This window comes from Netta rufina (genome assembly GCF_964035555.1).
Source record: "Netta rufina genome assembly, chromosome: 22".
In the NCBI taxonomy this organism is placed as follows: Eukaryota; Metazoa; Chordata; class Aves; order Anseriformes; family Anatidae; genus Netta; species Netta rufina.
This window is the reverse complement of record NC_140146.1, coordinates 469,267-493,238: the sequence shown is the minus strand read 5'-3', so window position 1 is coordinate 493,238 and position 23,972 is coordinate 469,267. Positions and strand designations below refer to the sequence as shown.

At 43.9% G+C, this 23,972-nt stretch overlaps 1 protein-coding gene across 1 annotated transcript in view; it reads left to right on the top strand.

Moving 5' to 3' along the window:
- Nucleotides 1-3,400: 3,400 nt before the first annotated feature.
- Nucleotides 3,401-23,972, top strand: part of LOC311217847 (very low-density lipoprotein receptor-like) — a gene marked incomplete at both ends in the record, with an annotated part of 181,448 nt that continues 160,876 nt past the window's right edge. The window contains 2 exons of the mRNA XM_084300202.1: nt 3,401-3,421; nt 3,890-5,118. Of these exons, the coding sequence (XP_084156328.1) occupies nt 3,401-3,421; nt 3,890-5,118 (1,250 nt within the window). The remainder of the gene's footprint in view (nt 3,422-3,889; nt 5,119-23,972) is intronic.

Sequence of the window (23,972 nt, the reverse complement as noted above, 5' to 3'; positions counted from 1 at the left end):
CCAACCCTCCACCCCCCCCCCCCCCCGAGGGAGGCCCCCAAGCCCCCCACAGCCACAGGCCCCTACAGTGTACAGGCAGCTCCCAGCCACCCCCAGATGCTGGCCCCAAAGTTGTACAAACAGCTCCCAGCCACCCTGCAGAAACAGATTCCTACATTGTACAAGCAGTTCCCAGCCCGCTAGACACAGGCCCTGACCCCCCACAGATGCAGGCCCCAAAGGTGTACAAGCAGCTCCCACCCCTCCCCCAGACGCAGGTCCCAAGCCCCCCCCCCAAACACAGGCCCCTACAACCAGCACCCAACCCCCTACCCCCGATGCCAGGCCCAAAGGTGTAGAAGCAGCTCCAAACCTCCTCCCTCAACCCAGGCTCCAACAGTGTACAAGCAGCTCCCAACCAACCCTCCCCTTCCCCCCACCCCCCGAAACAGGCTCCAAAGGAAAACAAAGAGCTCCCACCCCTCCCCCAGATGCTGGTCTCAACCCCCCGCCCCCCCCAGAAGCAGGCCCCAAAGGTGTAGAGTCAGCTCCCAACCCCCTCAATGCTGGCCCCTAGGGTCTACAAGCAGCTCCCCCCTTGCCCCCAGATACCGGCCCCCAGACACAGACCCCAAAAGCCTAATCACAGGCCCTGAACTCTAGAGGCAGGCTCCAAAACCCAGGACAAAGCCCCAGTGGTTCGACACAGGGCCCAAATCCCAGACACAGGCCCCAAACGCTAAACATATGCCAAAAAAAGTATTAGTGCTGGTGCCAAATGTTACAGAGAGGCCCAAAAGCCCGAGATGCTCAAGGCTGAGGTTAACTTGGCTTTCTGAATTACTGGAAAGCAGCTTTCATTCTCAGATAATTGTGTGCATGCTGATTAAGGAGGTATTGGGGAGGCAAGGACAATCCCCAGACAAGGACTGTATATCTCGAAACAAGACACTGGAACTCATGATAAGGAAGCGGCAGGCGGACAGAGAAACGAATGTAAGGACTATAACTCTCGAAACTGGACATTGGAATTCATTATAAAGATACAACAAACGGGAGAATTAGCAACAACCAGCTCTTGCAATTAAGAAACATGCCAATTCAGCAGATTCCTGACCAAGGTGAAAAGTACACTGTGAGGAAGACTCAGGGTCTTCCTCCCAAAGACCCCTGCCCACGTCCCAAAGACCCCTGCCCACAATTCTTGGAAGGCTGTGCGCAGGCGCAAGGTGCCAAAAGGCTAATTAGCATGAGAAGCGAGGGAAGGCGGGGATAGGTAATGCATATGTATAGGTGCTTGTAGAATATTGATAGATTGATTGTATAAATTCAAGACTGCTTTCTGCTTTGGGTATGCACGATAGGTGGAGAGATCCCCCGTGCATCCAGCGCTGCAATAAAGAATATACCACTTAAAGGAATTTCGGCTTCGATCTTTGAATCAATTTGGCGACCCAGATGGGACAACCTCTCTGCCGGACTGCAGGACCTGCTGGGAACAGGACTCCCTAGGGTACCCCCGGGATTTCCCGGAGGGACTCCTCGACTCACCGGATCACTGCGGAGGCAGACAAGGACCCCATCATTGTAAGTGAGTATATTCTTTATTCTGGTTTGGTTTTCTGGTAGACCGGTCATCTGGAACTGTCTGTAAGTCAGAAGGTGATCTTCTGCGAGGCAGTGTTTGGTATATACTTTGTGGTTAGCACCATAAGTACGTGTTTGGGGACCTTAAGGAAGGAGCTCGCTTTAAGGTCCATCTGGAATTGTGTTGTCTATTTCGGTTTTCTGACTCATGGGGTATGGTATTTAACTCTGGTTATTGTTACTGCAATTTTGGCTGTTTTCCTGGTGGTAATAGTAGGTTCGTGGCATTGTTATAAGAAAGATATCGTTACGGTGTTACACAGTTCGGTTTTCTGACTTATCGCATGTGGAATTTGACTCTGACTATTGTTACTGTGATTTTGGCAATATTGCTGGTAATAGTAGTTTTGTGGCATCGCTACTGAAAGATATTGCGTGCCCGTATTTTTGTGAGTGATACGTTTTGTGATACGCTTTTGTAAGTAACATGTGTATTCTGAAAGTGTAAACTGGAAACTGGGGGGGCAAACAAGCAGTGAAATTTTAAAGAAAAGTGTTGAGGGATTTCTTGAAACAGCAAAAATCCCATGGCTTGCTGTAGCTGAGCAAACCAAGCTACCAGGGCAACTATGAGAAGTTCCCATGACAGTGTTCCCACATCGCCCAATTGAGGAATTCAGGAAAATATTGTTACCAGTAGCTGGCCTCAAGGACAAGGTCTATGTGACTGCTAATCACAAGGGGGTTGTTTTCTTGCAGGTGGGGTTGTTTTCTTGTAGCTGTTTGTCTGAGTGCTTTTGACCAATAATCTTGTGTGAAACACTGTCCACCCCTGTTAAGTTCTCTATAAAAGTTAGGCTATTCGGGCAATAAAATGGAGCATGATCTGACTCTACTGTGTGTCTGTCGTGCTTTCGGCCGTGCTTCCTGCAACATATGGCGCCCGAACAGGCTGAGACCTGAACAGGACCCGAACGGAACATCGCAGCTTCGCCGGGACAAACATCGCAGCGCAGCGGGACACCAGCGGCGCCGGCACATCCGAACGCAGGTAGACCAGGAGACCAGCGGCGCCGGGACCAGCGGCGCCGCGACCTCGCCGCGCCGTCGGGACTTCGGAGCGCCCATCCGACCGGCGCTTGAGCGGACCGGACACCGGCCCAGAAACACGGTACACAGGACTCACGGTGAGGCGTGGTATTCCCGCTGAGACACGCGGAAAACCGCGGGAAACGGAGTTGCGGCGGGACGTGGAATTTGCGGAGGGCCGCGGCAAACGGAGTTGCGGCGGGACGTGGAATTTGCGGAGGGCCGCGGGAAACGGAGTTGCGGCGGGACGTGGAATTTGCGGAGGGCCGCGGGAATTAGAGTTGCGGCGGGACGTGGAATTTGCGGAGGGCCGCGGGAATTACAGTTGCGGCGGGACGTGGAATTTGCGGAGGGCCGCGGGAAACGGAGTTGCGGCGGGACGTGGAATTTGCGGAGGGCCGCGGGAATTACAGTTGCGGCGGGACGTGGAATTTGCGGAGGGCCGCGGGAATTAGAGTTGCGGCGGGACGTGGAATTTGCGGAGGGCCGCGGGAATTACAGTTGCGGCGGGACGTGGAATTTGCGGAGGGCCGCGGGAAACGGAGTTGCGGCGGGACGTGGAATTTGCGGAGGGCCGCGGGAAACGGAGTTGCGGCGGGACGTGGAATTTGCGGAGGGCCGCGGGAATTAGAGTTGCGGCGGGACGTGGAATTTGCGGAGGGCCGCGGGAAATTGACGTGATCACACTGCGGCGCAGGCCGTCCGGAGTCGAGTTGCTACGGGCGATAAGAGGCGTCAGTGGACAATGGCGGCCGACCCTCACCGTGTGGCCAGTCGGCACAGAGCAGAGGGGCGGAGATCAGGACCCTGCAGCCTGTCTGACGTAACCATGGAGACAGCGGCAGCAGCGGCTGTGCTGCTTCTCTCTGGCATTCTTTTTATAAGAAGTTATCTTGCAATGCAAAAAAAGACTATTCGTCCCCAGATCGGTGTTATAACTATGTTTCTGGATAAGATTCCGTGGGGTTGCCACATTCTACAGATTACTAGTGACAATTTAGCTCTATTGCGGGGCAGGAGTGCAGAGACGCAGATTACACTGCCAAATGACCACCGGCAGGCTCGTTCACAAACAGCTTCTAGGGTTGCAGCTGGCACGGCCTGCAGCCGTATAGCAGACGTTACACTCTCTTTCCTAACTAGTAATCATGTGTCTCATCCATTTGTGGTGAATGGTCAGTGGCAAAAAGAAAAGGGGGAGAGTAAGGGGCGACAAAGACGGAAACGGTGCCAGGAGGATGCCACTGACACTAACAGCACGGGTAATAGGAGTAGTATAAGTGACACAGGTGCAGGGCGGCGGTGGGTGCTGCCGCGCTGCGGGGCACTCTGCCTGCTGCTCGCCCTCGCCTGCCTGTGCACTGCTGCCGACGGTGCTAGAGCAAAATGTGAAGATTGCTCAGATGGCAGTGATGAGAGTGCTTGTGTGAAGATGTGTGCTGAATCTGACTTTGTGTGCAACAGTGGTCAGTGTGTGCCAAATAGATGGCAGTGTGATGGGGATCCGGACTGTGAAAATGGGTCTGATGAGAGTGCTGAGCTGTGTCATATGAGAGCATGCCGGGTAAATGAAATCAGCTGTGGTCCTCAGTCAACCCAGTGTATCCCAGTGTCCTGGAAATGTGATGGTGAAAAGGATTGTGACAGTGGAGAAGATGAAGAGAATTGTGGCATTGTGACTTGTAGTGCAGCAGAATTCACATGCAGTAGTGGGCAATGTATCTCCAAAAGCTTTGTCTGCAATGTTCAAGATGACTGCAGTGATGGTAGCGATGAGTTGGAGTGTGCACCTCCTACCTGTGGTGTTCATGAGTTTCAGTGCAAGAGTTCTACCTGCATCCCTATCAGCTGGGTGTGTGATGATGATGCTGACTGCTCCAACCACTCGGATGAATCTTTGGAGCAGTGTGGCCGCCAGCCTGCACCTCCAGTGAAGTGTGCTACGAGTGAGGTGCAGTGCAGCTCAGGTGAATGTATCCACAAGAAGTGGCGATGTGATGGAGATCCTGATTGCAAGGATGGAAGTGATGAAATTAACTGCCCTTCTCGGACCTGCAGGCCAGACCAGTTCAGATGTGAAGATGGGAACTGTGTCCATGGGAGTAGGCAGTGCAGTGGTGTGAGAGACTGTCTGGATGGCACTGATGCAGCAAACTGTAACCATGTTATTCAGTGCTCTGGACCTGGCAAATTCAAGTGCAGAAGTGGAGAATGCATAGATATCAATAAAGTGTGTAACCAGCAGAGAGACTGCAAGGACTGGGGTGATGAGCCCATAAATGAATGTGACTGTCCAGCTGGGTTTGAGTTTGTAGACAAGAGAAACTGTGGAGATATCGATGAATGCCAAAACCCTGGTAGCTGTAGTCAAATCTGTATCAACCTGAAAGGTGGCTACAAATGTGAATGTAGCCGTGGTTATCAGATGGATCCTGCTACAGGAACCTGGAAAGGGCCATACGGGTACAGAAATACAAATAACACCCGTGTTTACAATGACACTGCTAAGCAGGGTTTAGGGGCTTATGGCACGGAGACAAGGGGTAACAACTACAGTGTTTGGAACAATTGTACAGCTTTGGCCTTACCTCCTGATGTTTCTCTGATTTGTGGGGATGGGGCCTGGCAAAGTATTGCTGCAAATGCTATCAGATGTCCATGTTACTTAGATAAACTCATTGTATTTGCTCCTAGCTTGTTACAGTTGCGTGAGACCACCAGACATAAATGGGCATTGCTTGCACCGGATTGCAATGATAATGTTGAACTGTGTGGGGTTGCAGCATTGGCAATTTTAGTGCCTGGAGTGGCATCTGCGGCTGCACGTAGCAACTTAGAAAAATTGGTATGCTGGGCCGAGAAGCAAGCCTATGCCACGACAGAGATAACTTGAGGAGATGTTACCAGATCAAAATAGTCTGCGACATGTGCTCTTACAGGATCAAGCTGCTATTGACTACTTGCTTTTGGCTCAAAGGCATGGGTGTGAGGACTTTAAGGGAATGCACTGTTTAAACCTTTTTGATCATAATGAGTCAATTCACAAATCCATTACTTTCCTGAAAGAGCACATGAGAAAGATTCAACATGGTATCAATCCTTTCAATCAATGGTTCACTGACTTGTTTGAAACAAAGTGTAGATGGTTGCTGGGTTTAATCACAAGGGGATTAAGGATTTGGTTTATGGTGGTGGTAATCATCGTTGTGTGTTGTAAGTATAGCTAAAAAGTTACTTGTAAAACTGCTGTGTCAGGCTTGGTTTGCTCAAAAGAAGAAGGGGGAATTGTTGAGGGATTTCTTGAAACAGCAAAAATCCCATGGCTTGCTGTAGCTGAGCAAACCAAGCTACCAGGGCAACTATGAGAAGTTCCCATGACAGTGTTCCCACATCGCCCAATTGAGGAATTCAGGAAAATATTGTTACCAGTAGCTGGCCTCAAGGACAAGGTCTATGTGACTGCTAATCACAAGGGGGTTGTTTTCTTGCAGGTGGGGTTGTTTTCTTGTAGCTGTTTGTCTGAGTGCTTTTGACCAATAATCTTGTGTGAAACACTGTCCACCCCTGTTAAGTTCTCTATAAAAGTTAGGCTATTCGGGCAATAAAATGGAGCATGATCTGACTCTACTGTGTGTCTGTCGTGCTTTCGGCCGTGCTTCCTGCAACAGAAAAGGGTGTTAGGATGTGTTTTAAGTCACTGGAAGGATATTGGAGGATCTGCCGGTGGAAGTGTGAACAGGAAAACATTGATAAAATATCGTAATCAGTGGTGGCGGCTTTATAAGCTGGAATGTGGAGAAAAGTGGCCCCTAAATGGAACTTTAAACTCTAATATTTTGCTACAGTTAATGTTGTTTTTTGAGAAGCAGAACAGGATGAAATGTTGTATACTGATGTTTCAGCATCTTGGTGGGAAAAGGTACGGAATTAAGTTGGCCCCTGACTGAACCTTTGATGTTGGCATTAGAGAAGTACAGGCGGGAGAAAGATAAAGGAAGTGTTAAAAGGGTTGTTGAAAGTGTTAAAGGTGTTTGAAGTTGAATGAGCAGGGAAAGAGGATGTAGGAATGTTAATAGTTGTGCCTCTGCCCGAGGCAGAGATCTTAAAATCATGGGTGTTAGCCCTTTAGGGCAAAGGGACCATGATCGGTCCGGTCCGAGAGAGTTGTCACAGAAACAGAAAAGCAGTCAACTCTTAAAACAACCTGAGTTCATGTGCGAGCTCGGATTGCTGATGGGACCGTTCAGGGAACTGTGGACAATTGCATTCCCCTGACCAACCCCCACTAAGACCCGAATCATCCTGAAAATTATGATCGGTTAAGTAAATACTAAAACCTGGATGAATTGGGAATTGAGAATATGCTTCCAACAAGGTCTAAAAGAAAGCCCTATGGAATTTTTGGACCAACTCTGAGATGTAATGAAAATAAATAAATAAATAAATAAATAAATAAATAAATAAAACAAAACGGTTTGGACCTGGCTTTGGAGGACAAATTGACTAGCCTTTTCCTAGGGTAATCAACCCCTGATTTCAACAGGAATAACGGGGACCTGGGGAATCTACCCTAGCGGATCCTCCACTGGTTATAATGAAGCTAGGGGAGGAATGGAAGTGAAATTTCTTATTGCTATGGGGCAACGTATTCAGTTCTAAATCAAGCATGAATGCCTTCACAGAATTGTTATGTTAGGGTAAAAGGTGTGTCGTGGTTTAACCCGGCCGGCAGCTAAACACCACGCAGCTGTTCGCTCCCCCTCCCCCTCCCTCTCTGGGACGGGGGAGAGAAATGGAAAGTGAAGCCTGTGAGTTGAGATAAAGACAGTTTAATAAGACAAAATAATAATAATGATAATGATAATAATAATAATAATAATAATAATAATACAATGATGATAATAGTACCACTACTAATAATGTGTACAAACAAGTGATGCACAATGCAATTGCTCACCACCCGCTGACCGATGCCCAGCCTAACCCCGAGCAGTCCGGCCCCCTCCCCCTGGCTAGCCACCCCTATGTATTGTTTAGCCTGACGTCAGGTGCTATGGAATACCCCTTTGGCTAGTTTGGGTCACCTGTCCTGGGTGTGTCCCCTCCCAGCTCTTACTGCACCCCCAGCCTGCCTGTTGGCAGGACAGAGCAAGAAGCTGAGATGTCCTTGGCTTGGTATAAGCATTGCTCTGCAACAATTAAAACATCGGGGTGTTATCAGCACTCTTCTCATCCTAAGCCAAAACATAGCATTCTACCAGCTACTAGGAAGAAAATTACCTCTGTTCTAACTGAAACCAGGACAAGGTGTAACCGAAAAGGCTTATTTTTGTGAACCTTTGAAGTACAAGTTAGGGAAACAATGGGGCTTACACAGATTTTTATCTATGCCTAGCTCCTCATGGGCACTCTTAGGTAGAGATTTATTAGAGCAAGTAGGAGCAGAAATTGTCGTTGAAAAAGGGAAAATGGAATTAAGAAGAGGAGAAGAACAACTAATAAATGTGTTAAGCTTGGCACTAATACAAAGTGACCCTAAAAGTGAAATACCTTTAGAGATCACAGATCAAGTATGTCCAGGAGTTTGGGCTACCGAAGTCCCTGGAAGAGCTAAAAATGTGACCTTAATAATTATTAAATTAAAGCCAGGAGAGAAACCCGTTAAGGTTAAGTAATATCCTTTGAGGATAGAAGATAGGAAAGGAATTAAAGAGATAATTGATAAATTTTTACAGTATGGATTATTGCTTGAATGCGAATCAGAATACAATGCACCCATAATGCCAATTAAAAAGGCAGATGAAAAAGCTATAGGCTAGTTCAGGATTTGAGGGCCATAAATAAAATCACTGAGGATATACATCCAGCAGTGGCAAACCCTTATACTTTGCTGACTAAATTAAAGAATAGTCAAGTCTGGTTTACCGTACGGGATTTAAAAGATGCCTTCTTCTGCCTAGGCTTAGCCACAGAAAGCCAAAACCTATTCGCCTTTGAATGGGAAAATCCCGATTCAGGCAGAAAGACGCAGCTTACGTGGACATTACTACCTCAAGGATTCAAGAATAGCCCCACTATTTTTGGAAACCAATTAGCAAGGGAACTCGAAACATGGATACCTCCGGACACTGAAGGTGCTTTGTTACAATATGTAGATGATCTCTTAATAGCTACCGAGACTAAAGGGAGTTGTATTCAATGGACTATAAGTCGTCTTAATTTTCTGGGTTTAAATGGATCTCAAGTCTCTTGACAGAAAGTCCAGCTGGCTCAACAAATAGGTAATGCATATGTATAGGTGCTTGTAGAATATTGATAGATTGATTGTATAAATTCAAGACTGCTTTCTGCTTTGGGTATGCACGATAGGTGGAGAGATCCCCCGTGCATCCAGCGCTGCAATAAAGAATATACCACTTAAAGGAATTTCGGCTTCGATCTTTGAATCAATTTGGCGACCCAGATGGGACAACCTCTCTGCCGGACTGCAGGACCTGCTGGGAACAGGACTCCCTAGGGTACCCCCGGGATTTCCCGGAGGGACTCCTCGACTCACCGGATCACTGCGGAGGCAGACAAGGACCCCATCATTGTAAGTGAGTATATTCTTTATTCTGGTTTGGTTTTCTGGTAGACCGGTCATCTGGAACTGTCTGTAAGTCAGAAGGTGATCTTCTGCGAGGCAGTGTTTGGTATATACTTTGTGGTTAGCACCATAAGTACGTGTTTGGGGACCTTAAGGAAGGAGCTCGCTTTAAGGTCCATCTGGAATTGTGTTGTCTATTTCGGTTTTCTGACTCATGGAGTATGGTATTTAACTCTGGTTATTGTTACTGCGATTTTGGCTATTTTCCTGGTGGTAATAGTAGGTTCGTGGCATTGTTATAAGAAAGATATCGTTACGGTGGTACACAGTTCGGTTTTCTGACTTATCACATGTGGAATTTGACTCTGACTTGTTACTGTGATTTTTGGCAATATTGCTGGTAATAGTAGTTTTGTGGCATCGCTACTGAAAGATATTGCGTGCCCGTATTTTTGTGAGTGATACGTTTTGTGATACGCTTTTGTAAGTAACATGTGTATTCTGAAAGTGTAAACTGGAAACTGGGGGGGCAAACAAGCAGTGAAATTTTAAAGAAAAGGGTGTTAGGATGTGTTTTAAGTCACTGGAAGGATATTGGAGGATCTGCCGGTGGAAGTGTGAACAGGAAAACATTGATAAAATATCGTAATCAGTGGTGGCCGCTTTATAAGCTGGAATGTGGAGAAAAGTGTCCCCTAAATGGAACTTTAAACTCTAATATTTTGCTACAGTTAATGTTGTTTTTTGAGAAGCAGAACAGGATGAAATGTTGTATACTGATGTTTCAGCATCTTGGTGGGAAAAGGTACGGAATTAAGTTGGCCCCTGACTGAACCTTTGATGTTGGCATTAGAGAAGTACAGGCTGGAGAAAGATAAAGGAAGTGTTAAAAGGGTTGTGGAAAGTGTTAAAGGTGTTTGAAGTTGAATGAGCAGGGAAAGAGGATGTAGGAATGTTAATAGTTCTGCCTCTGCCCGAGGCAGAGATCTTAAAATCATGGGTGTTAGCCCTTTAGGGCAAAGGGACCATGATCGGTCCGGTCCGAGAGAGTTGTCACAGAAACAGAAAAGCAGTCAACTCTTAAAACAACCTGAGTTCATGTGCGAGCTCGGATTGCTGATGGGACCGTTCAGGGAACTGTGGACAATTGCAATCCCCTGACTGACCCCCACTAAGACCCGAATCATCCTGAAAATTATGAACGGTTAAGTAAATACTAAAACCTGGATGAATTGGGAATTGAGAATATGCTTCCAACAAGGTCTAAAAGAAAGCCCTATGGAATTTTTGGACCAACTCTGAAATGTAATGAAAATACATAAATAAATAAATAAATAAAACAAAACGGTTTGGACCTGGCTTTGGAGGACAAATTGACTAGCCTTTTCCTAGGGTAATCAACCCCTGATTTCAACAGGAATAACGGGAACCTGGGGAATCTACCCTAGCGGATCCTCCACTGGTTATAATGAAGCTAGGGGAGGAATGGAAGTGAAATTTCTTATTGCTATGGGGCAACGTATTCAGTTCTAAATCAAGCATGAATGCCTTCACAGAATTATTATGTTAGGGTAAAAGGTGTGTCGTGGTTTAACCCGGCCGGCAGCTAAACACCACGCAGCTGTTCGCTCCCCCTCCCCCTCCCTCTCTGGGACGGGGGAGAGAAACGGAAAGTGAAGCCTGTGAGTTGAGATAAAGACAGTTTAATAAGACAAAATAATAATAATGATAATGATAATGATAATGATAATGATAATGATAATAATAATAATAATAATAATAATAATAATAATAATAATAATACAATGATGATAATAGTACCACTACTAATAATGTGTACAAACAAGTGATGCACAATGCAATTGCTCACCACCCGCTGACCGATGCCCAGCCTAACCCCGAGCAGTCCGGCCCCCTCCCCCTGGCTAGCCACCCCTATGTATTGTTTAGCCTGACGTCAGGTGCTATGGAATACCCCTTTGGCTAGTTTGGGTCACCTGTCCTGGGTGTGTCCCCTCCCAGCTCTTACTGCACCCCCAGCCTGCCTGTTGGCAGGACAGAGCAAGAAGCTGAGATGTCCTTGGCTTGGTATAAGCATTGCTCTGCAACAATTAAAACATCGGGGTGTTATCAGCACTCTTCTCATCCTAAGCCAAAACATAGCATTCTACCAGCTACTAGGAAGAAAATTACCTCTGTTCTAACTGAAACCAGGACAAGGTGTAACCGAAAAGGCTTATTTTTGTGAACCTTTGAAGTACAAGTTAGGGAAACAATGGGGCTTACACAGATTTTTATCTATGCCTAGCTCCTCATGGGCACTCTTAGGTAGAGATTTATTAGAGCAAGTAGGAGCAGAAATTGTCGTTGAAAAAGGGAAAATGGAATTAAGAAGAGGAGAAGAACAACTAATAAATGTGTTAAGCTTGGCACTAATACAAAGTGACCCTAAAAGTGAAATACCTTTAGAGATCACAGATCAAGTATGTCCAGGAGTTTGGGCTACCGAAGTCCCTGGAAGAGCTAAAAATGTGACCTTAATAATTATTAAATTAAAGCCAGGAGAGAAACCCGTTAAGGTTAAGTAATATCCTTTGAGGATAGAAGATAGGAAAGGAATTAAAGAGATAATTGATAAATTTTTACAGTATGGATTATTGCTTGAATGCGAATCAGAATACAATGCACCCATATTGCCAATTAAAAAGGCAGATGAAAAAGCTATAGGCTAGTTCAGGATTTGAGGGCCATAAATAAAATCACTGAGGATATACATCCAGCAGTGGCAAACCCTTATACTTTGCTGACTAAATTAAAGAATAGTCAAGTCTGGTTTACCGTACGGGATTTAAAAGATGCCTTCTTCTGCCTAGGCTTAGCCACAGAAAGCCAAAACCTATTCGCCTTTGAATGGGAAAATCCCGATTCAGGCAGAAAGACGCAGCTTACGTGGACATTACTACCTCAAGGATTCAAGAATAGCCCCACTATTTTTGGAAACCAATTAGCAAGGGAACTCGAAACATGGATACCTCCGGACACTGAAGGTGCTTTGTTACAATATGTAGATGATCTCTTAATAGCTACCGAGACTAAAGGGAGTTGTATTCAATGGACTATAAGTCGTCTTAATTTTCTGGGTTTAAATGGATCTCAAGTCTCTTGACAGAAAGTCCAGCTGGCTCAACAAATAGGTAATGCATATGTATAGGTGCTTGTAGAATATTGATAGATTGATTGTATAAATTCAAGACTGCTTTCTGCTTTGGGTATGCACGATAGGTGGAGAGATCCCCCGTGCATCCAGCGCTGCAATAAAGAATATACCACTTAAAGGAATTTCGGCTTCGATCTTTGAATCAATTTGGTGACCCAGATGGGACAACCTCTCTGCCGGACTGCAGGACCTGCTGGGAACAGGACTCCCTAGGGTACCCCCGGGATTTCCCGGAGGGACTCCTCGACTCACCGGATCACTGCGGAGGCAGACAAGGACCCCATCATTGTAAGTGAGTATATTCTTTATTCTGGTTTGGTTTTCTGGTAGACCGGTCATCTGGAACTGTCTGTAAGTCAGAAGGTGATCTTCTGCGAGGCAGTGTTTGGTATATACTTTGTGGTTAGCACCATAAGTACGTGTTTGGGGACCTTAAGGAAGGAGCTCGCTTTAAGGTCCATCTGGAATTGTGTTGTCTATTTCGGTTTTCTGACTCATGGAGTATGGTATTTAACTCTGGTTATTGTTACTGCGATTTTGGCTATTTTCCTGGTGGTAATAGTAGGTTCGTGGCATTGTTATAAGAAAGATATCGTTACGGTGGTACACAGTTCGGTTTTCTGACTTATCGCATGTGGAATTTGACTCTGACTTGTTACTGTGATTTTTGGCAATATTGCTGGTAATAGTAGTTTTGTGGCATCGCTACTGAAAGATATTGCGTGCCCGTATTTTTGTGAGTGATACGTTTTGTGATACGCTTTTGTAAGTAACATGTGTATTCTGAAAGTGTAAACTGGAAACTGGGGGGGCAAACAAGCAGTGAAATTTTAAAGAAAAGAGTGTTAGGATGTGTTTTAAGTCACTGGAAGGATATTGGAGGATCTGCCGGTGGAAGTGTGAACAGGAAAACATTGATAAAATATCGTAATCAGTGGTGGCGGCTTTATAACTGGAATGTGGAGAAAAGTGTCCCCTAAATGGAACTTTAAACTCTAATATTTTGCTACAGTTAATGTTGTTTTTTGAGAAGCAGAAGAGGATGAAATGTTGTATACTGATGTTTCAGCATCTTGGTGGGAAAAGGTACGGAATTAAGTTGGCCCCTGACTGAACCTTTGATGTTGGCATTAGAGAAGTACAGGCTGGAGAAAGATAAAGGAAGTGTTAAAAGGGTTGTTGAAAGTGTTAAAGGTGTTTGAAGTTGAATGAGCAGGGAAAGAGGATGTAGGAATGTTAATAGTTGTGCCTCTGCCCGAGGCAGAGATCTTAAAATCATGGGTGTTAGCCCTTTAGGGCAAAGGGACCATGATCGGTCCGGTCCGAGAGAGTTGTCACAGAAACAGAAAAGCAGTCAACTCTTAAAACAACCTGAGTTCATGTGCGAGCTCGGATTGCTGATGGGACCGTTCAGGGAACTGTGGACAATTGCAATCCCCTGACCGACCCCCACTAAGACCCGAATCATCCTGAAAATTATGAACGGTTAAGTAAATACTAAAACCTGGATGAATTGGGAATTGAGAATATGCTTCCAACAAGGTCTAAAAGAAAGCCCTATGGAATTTTTGGACCAACTCTGAAATGTAATGAAAATAAATAAATAAATAAATAAATAAATAGATAAATAAAACAAAACTGTTTGGACCTGGCTTTGGAGGACAAATTGACTAGCCTTTTCCTAGGGTAATCAACCCCTGATTTCAACAGGAATAACGGGAACCTGGGGAATCTACCCTAGCGGATCCTCCACTGGTTATAATGAAGCTAGGGGAGGAATGGAAGTGAAATTTCTTATTGCTATGGGGCAACGTATTCAGTTCTAAATCAAGCATGAATGCCTTCACAGAATTATTATGTTAGGGTAAAAGGTGTGTCGTGGTTTAACCCGGCCGGAAGCTAAACACCACGCAGCTGTTCGCTCCCCCTCCCCCTCCCTCTCTGGGACGGGGGAGAGAAACGGAAAGTGAAGCCTGTGAGTTGAGATAAAGACAGTTTAATAAGACAAAATAATAATAATGATAATGATAATGATAATGATAATGATAATGATAATGATAATAATAATAATAATAATAATAATAATAATAATAATAATAATAATACAATGATGATAATAGTACCACTACTAATAATGTGTACAAACAAGTGATGCACAATGCAATTGCTCACCACCCGCTGACCGATGCCCAGCCTAACCCCGAGCAGTCCGGCCCCCTCCCCCTGGCTAGCCACCCCTATGTATTGTTTAGCCTGACGTCAGGTGCTATGGAATACCCCTTTGGCTAGTTTGGGTCACCTGTCCTGGGTGTGTCCCCTCCCAGCTCTTACTGCACCCCCAGCCTGCCTGTTGGCAGGACAGAGCAAGAAGCTGAGATGTCCTTGGCTTGGTATAAGCATTGCTCTGCAACAATTAAAACATCGGGGTGTTATCAGCACTCTTCTCATCCTAAGCCAAAACATAGCATTCTACCAGCTACTAGGAAGAAAATTACCTCTGTTCTAACTGAAACCAGGACAAGGTGTAACCGAAAAGGCTTATTTTTGTGAACCTTTGAAGTACAAGTTAGGGAAACAATGGGGCTTACACAGATTTTTATCTATGCCTAGCTCCTCATGGGCACTCTTAGGTAGAGATTTATTAGAGCAAGTAGGAGCAGAAATTGTCGTTGAAAAAGGGAAAATGGAATTAAGAAGAGGAGAAGAACAACTAATAAATGTGTTAAGCTTGGCACTAATACAAAGTGACCCTAAAAGTGAAATACCTTTAGAGATCACAGATCAAGTATGTCCAGGAGTTTGGGCTACCGAAGTCCCTGGAAGAGCTAAAAATGTGACCTTAATAATTATTAAATTAAAGCCAGGAGAGAAACCCGTTAAGGTTAAGTAATATCCTTTGAGGATAGAAGATAGGAAAGGAATTAAAGAGATAATTGATAAATTTTTACAGGATGGATTATTGCTTGAATGCGAATCAGAATACAATGCACCCATATTGCCAATTAAAAAGGCAGATGAAAAAGCTATAGGCTAGTTCAGGATTTGAGGGCCATAAATAAAATCACTGAGGATATACATCCAGCAGTGGCAAACCCTTATACTTTGCTGACTAAATTAAAGAATAGTCAAGTCTGGTTTACCGTACGGGATTTAAAAGATGCCTTCTTCTGCCTAGGCTTAGCCACAGAAAGCCAAAACCTATTCGCCTTTGAATGGGAAAATCCCGATTCAGGCAGAAAGACGCAGCTTACGTGGACATTACTACCTCAAGGATTCAAGAATAGCCCCACTATTTTTGGAAACCAATTAGCAAGGGAACTCGAAACATGGATACCTCCGGACACTGAAGGTGCTTTGTTACAATATGTAGATGATCTCTTAATAGCTACCGAGACTAAAGGGAGTTGTATTCAATGGACTATAAGTCGTCTTAATTTTCTGGGTTTAAATGGATCTCAAGTCTCTTGACAGAAAGTCCAGCTGGCTCAACAAATAGGTAATGCATATGTATAGGTGCTTGTAGAATATTGATAGATTGATTGTATAAATTCAAGACTGCTTTCTGCTTTGGGTATGCACGATAGGTGGAGAGATCCCCCGTGCATCCAGCGCTGCAATAAAGAATATACCACTTAAAGGAATTTCGGCTTCGATCTTTGAATCAATTTGGTGACCCAGATGGGACAACCTCTCTGCCGGACTGCAGGACCTGCTGGGAACAGGACTCCCTAGGGTACCCCCGGGATTTCCCGGAGGGACTCCTCGACTCACCGGATCACTGCAGAGGCAGACAAGGACCCCATCATTGTAAGTGAGTATATTCTTTATTCTGGTTTGGTTTTCTGGTAGACCGGTCATCTGGAACTGTCTGTAAGTCAGAAGGTGATCTTCTGCGAGGCAGTGTTTGGTATATACTTTGTGGTTAGCACCATAAGTACGTGTTTGGGGACCTTAAGGAAGGAGCTCGCTTTAAGGTCCATCTGGAATTGTGTTGTCTATTTCGGTTTTCTGACTCATGGAGTATGGTATTTAACTCTGGTTATTGTTACTGCGATTTTGGCTATTTTCCTGGTGGTAATAGTAGGTTCGTGGCATTGTTATAAGAAAGATATCGTTACGGTGGTACACAGTTCGGTTTTCTGACTTATCGCATGTGGAATTTGACTCTGACTTGTTACTGTGATTTTTGGCAATATTGCTGGTAATAGTAGTTTTGTGGCATCGCTACTGAAAGATATTGCGTGCCCGTATTTTTGTGAGTGATACGTTTTGTGATACGCTTTTGTAAGTAACATGTGTATTCTGAAAGTGTAAACTGGAAACTGGGGGGGCAAACAAGCAGTGAAATTTTAAAGAAAAGGGTGTTAGGATGTGTTTTAAGTCACTGGAAGGATATTGGAGGATCTGCCGGTGGAAGTGTGAACAGGAAAACATTGATAAAATATCGTAATCAGTGGTGGCCGCTTTATAAGCTGGAATGTGGAGAAAAGTGGCCCCTAAATGGAACTTTAAACTCTAATATTTTGCTACAGTTAATGTTGTTTTTTGAGAAGCAGAACAGGATGAAATGTTGTATACTGATGTTTCAGCATCTTGGTGGGAAAAGGTACGGAATTAAGTTGGCCCCTGACTGAACCTTTGATGTTGGCATTAGAGAAGTACAGGCTGGAGAAAGATAAAGGAAGTGTTAAAAGGGTTGTGGAAAGTGTTAAAGGTGTTTGAAGTTGAATGAGCAGGGAAAGAGGATGTAGGAATGTTAATAGTTGTGCCTCTGCCCGAGGCAGAGATCTTAAAATCATGGGTGTTAGCCCTTTAGGGCAAAGGGACCATGATCGGTCCGGTCCGAGAGAGTTGTCACAGAAACAGAAAAGCAGTCAACTCTTAAAACAACCTGAGTTCATGTGCGAGCTCGGATTGCTGATGGGACCGTTCAGGGAACTGTGGACAATTGCAATCCCCTGACCGACCCCCACTAAGACCCGAATCATCCTGAAAATTATGAATGGTTAAGTAAATACTAAAACCTGGATGAATTGGGAATTGAGAATATGCTTCCAACAAGGTCTAAAAGAAAGCCCTATGGAATTTTTGGACCAACTCTGAAATGTAATGAAAATAAATAAATAAATAAATAAATAAATAAATAAATAAATAAATAAATAAAACAAAACTGTTTGGACCTGGCTTTGGAGGACAAATTGACTAGCCTTTTCCTAGGGTAATCAACCCCTGATTTCAACAGGAATAACGGGAACCTGGGGAATCTACCCTAGCGGATCCTCCACTGGTTATAATGAAGCTAGGGGAGGAATGGAAGTGAAATTTCTTATTGCTATGGGGCAACGTATTCAGTTCTAAATCAAGCATGAATGCCTTCACAGAATTATTATGTTAGGGTAAAAGGTGTGTCGTGGTTTAACCCGGTCGGCAGCTAAACACCACGCAGCTGTTCGCTCCCCCTCCCCCTCCCTCTCTGGGACGGGGGAGAGAAATGGAAAGTGAAGCCTGTGAGTTGAGATAAAGACAGTTTAATAAGACAAAATAATAATAATGATAATGATAATAATAATAATAATAATAATAATAATACAATGATGATAATAGTACCACTACTAATAATGTGTACAAACAAGTGATGCACAATGCAATTGCTCACCACCCGCTGACCGATGCCCAGCCTAACCCCGAGCAGTCCGGCCCCCTCCCCCTGGCTAGCCACCCCTATGTATTGTTTAGCCTGACGTCAGGTGCTATGGAATACCCCTTTGGCTAGTTTGGGTCACCTGTCCTGGGTGTGTCCCGTCCCAGCTCTTACTGCACCCCCAGCCTGCCTGTTGGCAGGACAGAGCAAGAAGCTGAGATGTCCTTGGCTTGGTATAAGCATTGCTCTGCAACAATTAAAACATCGGGGTGTTATCAGCACTCTTCTCATCCTAAGCCAAAACATAGCATTCTACCAGCTACTAGGAAGAAAATTACCTCTGTTCTAACTGAAACCAGGACAAGGTGTAACCGAAAAGGCTTATTTTTGTGAACCTTTGAAGTACAAGTTAGGGAAACAATGGGGCTTACACAGATTTTTATCTATGCCTAGCTCCTCATGGGCACTCTTAGGTAGAGATTTATTAGAGCAAGTAGGAGCAGAAATTGTCGTTGAAAAAGGGAAAATGGAATTAAGAAGAGGAGAAGAACAACTAATAAATGTGTTAAGCTTGGCACTAATACAAAGTGACCCTAAAAGTGAAATACCTTTAGAGATCACAGATCAAGTATGTCCAGGAGTTTGGGCTACCGAAGTCCCTGGAAGAGCTAAAAATGTGACCTTAATAATTATTAAATTAAAGCCAGGAGAGAAACCCGTTAAGGTTAAGTAATATCCTTTGAGGATAGAAGATAGGAAAGGAATTAAAGAGATAATTGATAAATTTTTACAGTATGGATTATTGCTTGAATGCGAATCAGAATACAATGCACCCATATTGCCAATTAAAAAGGCAGATGAAAAAGCTATAGGCTAGTTCAGGATTTGAGGGCCATAAATAAAATCACTGAGGATATACATCCAGCAGTGGCAAACCCTTATACTTTGCTGACTAAATTAAAGAATAGTCAAGTCTGGTTTACCGTACGGGATTTAAAAGATGCCTTCTTCTGCCTAGGCTTAGCCACAGAAAGCCAAAACCTATTCGCCTTTGAATGGGAAAATCCCGATTCAGGCAGAAAGACGCCGCTTACGTGGACATTACTACCTCAAGGATTCAAGAATAGCCCCACTATTTTTGGAAACCAATTAGCAAGGGAACTCGAAACATGGATACCTCCGGACACTGAAGGTGCTTTGTTACAATATGTAGATGATCTCTTAATAGCTACCGAGACTAAAGGGAGTTGTATTCAATGGACTCTAAGTCGTCTTAATTTTCTGGGTTTAAATGGATCTCAAGTCTCTTGACAGAAAGTCCAGCTGGCTCAACAAATAGGTAATGCATATGTATAGGTGCTTGTAGAATATTGATAGATTGATTGTATAAATTCAAGACTGCTTTCTGCTTTGGGTATGCACGATAGGTGGAGAGATCCCCCGTGCATCCAGCGCTGCAATAAAGAATATACCACTTAAAGGAATTTCGGCTTCGATCTTTGAATCAATTTGGCGACCCAGATGGGACAACCTCTCTGCCGGACTGCAGGACCTGCTGGGAACAGGACTCCCTAGGGTACCCCCGGGATTTCCCGGAGGGACTCCTCGACTCACCGGATCACTGCGGAGGCAGACAAGGACCCCATCATTGTAAGTGAGTATATTCTTTATTCTGGTTTGGTTTTCTGGTAGACCGGTCATCTGGAACTGTCTGTAAGTCAGAAGGTGATCTTCTGCGAGGCAGTGTTTGGTATATACTTTGTGGTTAGCACCATAAGTACGTGTTTGGGGACCTTAAGGAAGGAGCTCGCTTTAAGGTCCATCTGGAATTGTGTTGTCTATTTCGGTTTTCTGACTCATGGAGTATGGTATTTAACTCTGGTTATTGTTACTGCGATTTTGGCTATTTTCCTGGTGGTAATAGTAGGTTCGTGGCATTGTTATAAGAAAGATATCGTTACGGTGGTACACAGTTCGGTTTTCTGACTTATCGCATGTGGAATTTGACTCTGACTTGTTACTGTGATTTTTGGCAATATTGCTGGTAATAGTAGTTTTGTGACATCGCTACTGAAAGATATTGCGTGCCCGTATTTTTGTGAGTGATACGTTTTGTGATACGCTTTTGTAAGTAACATGTGTATTCTGAAAGTGTAAACTGGAAACTGGGGGGGCAAACAAGCAGTGAAATTTTAAAGAAAAGGGTGTTAGGATGTGTTTTAAGTCACTGGAAGGATATTGGAGGATCTGCCGGTGGAAGTGTGAACAGGAAAACATTGATAAAATATCGTAATCAGTGGTGGCCGCTTTATAAGCTGGAATGTGGAGAAAAGTGTCCCCTAAATGGAACTTTAAACTCTAATATTTTGCTACAGTTAATGTAGATTTTTGAGAAGCAGAACAGGATGAAATGTTGTATACTGATGTTTCAGCATCTTGGTGGGAAAAGGTACGGAATTAAGTTGGCCCCTGACTGAACCTTTGATGTTGGCATTAGAGAAGTACAGGCTGGAGAAAGATAAAGGAAGTGTTAAAAGGGTTGTGGAAAGTGTTAAAGGTGTTTGAAGTTGAATGAGCAGGGAAAGAGGATGTAGGAATGTTAATAGTTGTGCCTCTGCCCGAGGCAGAGATCTTAAAATCATGGGTGTTAGCCCTTTAGGGCAAAGGGACCATGATCGGTCCGGTCCGAGAGAGTTGTCACAGAAACAGAAAAGCAGTCAACTCTTAAAACAACCTGAGTTCATGTGCGAGCTCGGACTGCTGATGGGACCGTTCAGGGAACTGTGGACAATTGCATTCCCCTGATTGACCCCCACTAAGACCCGAATCATCCTGAAAATTATGAACGGTTAAGTAAATACTAAAACCTGGATGAATTGGGAATTGAGAATATGCTTCCAACAAGGTCTAAAAGAAAGCCCTATGGAATTTTTGGACCAACTCTGAAATGTAATGAAAATAAATAAATAAATAAATAAATAAATAAATAAATAAATAAATAAAACAAAACTGTTTGGACCTGGCTTTGGAGGACAAATTGACTAGCCTTTTCCTAGGGTAATCAACCCCTGATTTCAACAGGAATAACGGGAACCTGGGGAATCTACCCTAGCGGATCCTCCACTGGTTATAATGAAGCTAGGGGAGGAATGGAAGTGAAATTTCTTATTGCTATGGGGCAATGTATTCAGTTCTAAATCAAGCATGAATGCCTTCACAGAATTATTATGTTAGGGTAAAAGGTGTGTTGTGGTTTAACCCGGCCGGCAGCTAAACACCACGCAGCTGTTCGCTCCCCCTCCCCCTCCCTCTCTGGGACGGGGGAGAGAAATGGAAAGTGAAGCCTGTGAGTTGAGATAAAGACAGTTTAATAAGACAAAATAACAATAATAATAATAATAATAATAATAATAATAATAATAATAATAATAATACAATGATGATAATAGTACCACTACTAATAATGTGTACAAACAAGTGATGCACAATGCAATTGCTCACCACCCGCTGACCGATGCCCAGCCTAACCCCGAGCAGTCCGGCCCCCTCCCCCTGGCTAGCCACCCCTATGTATTGTTTAGCCTGACGTCAGATGCTATGGAATACCCCTTTGGCTAGTTTGGGTCACCTGTCCTGGGTGTGTCCCGTCCCAGCTCTTACTGCACCCCCAGCCTGCCTGTTGGCAGGACAGAGCAAGAAGCTGAGATGTCCTTGGCTTGGTATAAGCATTGCTCTGCAACAATTAAAACATCGGGGTGTTATCAGCACTCTTCTCATCCTAAGCCAAAACATAGCATTCTACCAGCTACTAGGAAGAAAATTACCTCTGTTCTAACTGAAACCAGGACAAGGTGTAACCGAAAAGGCTTATTTTTGTGAACCTTTGAAGTACAAGTTAGGGAAACAATGGGGCATACACAGATTTTTATCTATGCCTAGCTCCTCATGGGCACTCTTAGGTAGAGATTTATTAGAGCAAGTAGGAGCAGAAATTGTCGTTGAAAAAGGGAAAATGGAATTAAGAAGAGGAGAAGAACAACTAATAAATGTGTTAAGCTTGGCACTAATACAAAGTGACCCTAAAAGTGAAATACCTTTAGAGATCACAGATCAAGTATGTCCAGGAGTTTGGGCTACCGAAGTCCCTGGAAGAGCTAAAAATGTGACCTTAATAATTATTAAATTAAAGCCAGGAGAGAAACCCGTTAAGGTTAAGTAATATCCTTTGAGGATAGAAGATAGGAAAGGAATTAAAGAGATAATTGATAAATTTTTACAGGATGGATTATTGCTTGAATGCGAATCAGAATACAATGCACCCATATTGCCAATTAAAAAGGCAGATGAAAAAGCTATAGGCTAGTTCAGGATTTGAGGGCCATAAATAAAATCACTGAGGATATACATCCAGTAGTGGCAAACCCTTATACTTTGCTGACTAAATTAAAGAATAGTCAAGTCTGGTTTACCGTACGGGATTTAAAAGATGCCTTCTTCTGCCTAGGCTTAGCCACAGAAAGCCAAAACCTATTCGCCTTTGAATGGGAAAATCCCGATTCAGGCAGAAAGACGCAGCTTACGTGGACATTACTACCTCAAGGATTCAAGAATAGCCCCACTATTTTTGGAAACCAATTAGCAAGGGAACTCGAAACATGGATACCTCCGGACACTGAAGGTGCTTTGTTACAATATGTAGATGATCTCTTAATAGCTACCGAGACTAAAGGGAGTTGTATTCAATGGACTATAAGTCGTCTTAATTTTCTGGGTTTAAATGGATATCAAGTCTCTTGACAGAAAGTCCAGCTGGCTCAACAAATTGTGACCTATCTGGGATTTGACATTTCGGAAGGACAACGAGAACTAGGAACTGAACATGAGGAAGTCATTTGCCGGACTCCAGAACCTCAAATGGTAAAGGAGCTACAAACCTTTTTTGGAATGACAGGTTGGTGTCGCCTTTGGATTTATAATTATGGACTATTGGTAAAGCCTCTATGTGAATTGATAAAGATTAACCAGTCAAAGTTAGTCTGGACTGGAGAAGCACAAAAAGTCTTTAAACAGCTTAAACAAGAATTGATGATTTTGAAATATCAAGCAATATTGGTAGAACAGGACGACGTGGAAATTGTGACAATTAATATTGTGAATCTAGCCTCTTTTCTTAGTGATGCTCCGGCACAACCTGTGATTCACGATTGTTTAGAAACTATAGAGACTGTGTATTCCAGCCGCCCAGACCTTAAGGAGGAGCCCATGGAAGATGCGGAAGAAACTTGGTTCACGGATGGGAGCAGTTTTGTTACGCAAAGACAACGTAAAGCAGGATATGCTATAACAACTACTCAGCAGGTAATCGAGTCTAAGCCTTTACCCCCTGGAACATCAGCTCAAAAGGCGGAGATAGTTGCTCTCACGAGAGCATTGGAACTGGCAGCGGGAAAAAGGGTAAATATTTGGACAGATTCTAAATATACATTCGGCGTGGTACATGCTCATGGAGCAATTTGGAAAGAACATGGATTGCTGACCGCTCAGTGAAAACACAAAGTATGCTGAAGAAATTTTAAAATTGTTAGAGGCTGTAAAACAACCAGAAAAGGTAGCTATCGTGCATTGTCAGGGACACCAAAAGGGGAACACCGATTTTGAAATTGGAAAATCGATTGGCAGAGGCTAAGCAGGCAGCTGAAATAACTGAGGTGAAGGCATTGTCTTTGATACCAGACGGTAAAATCCAAACTATATCCAAATTATACAAAAGAAGACTTAAAATTAATTGAAGATTTGAAAGGTAAAATGAAACCAGATGGATGAGTATATTTAAAAGATAACCACATAGTAATACCCTCTAGTTTGACATGGCC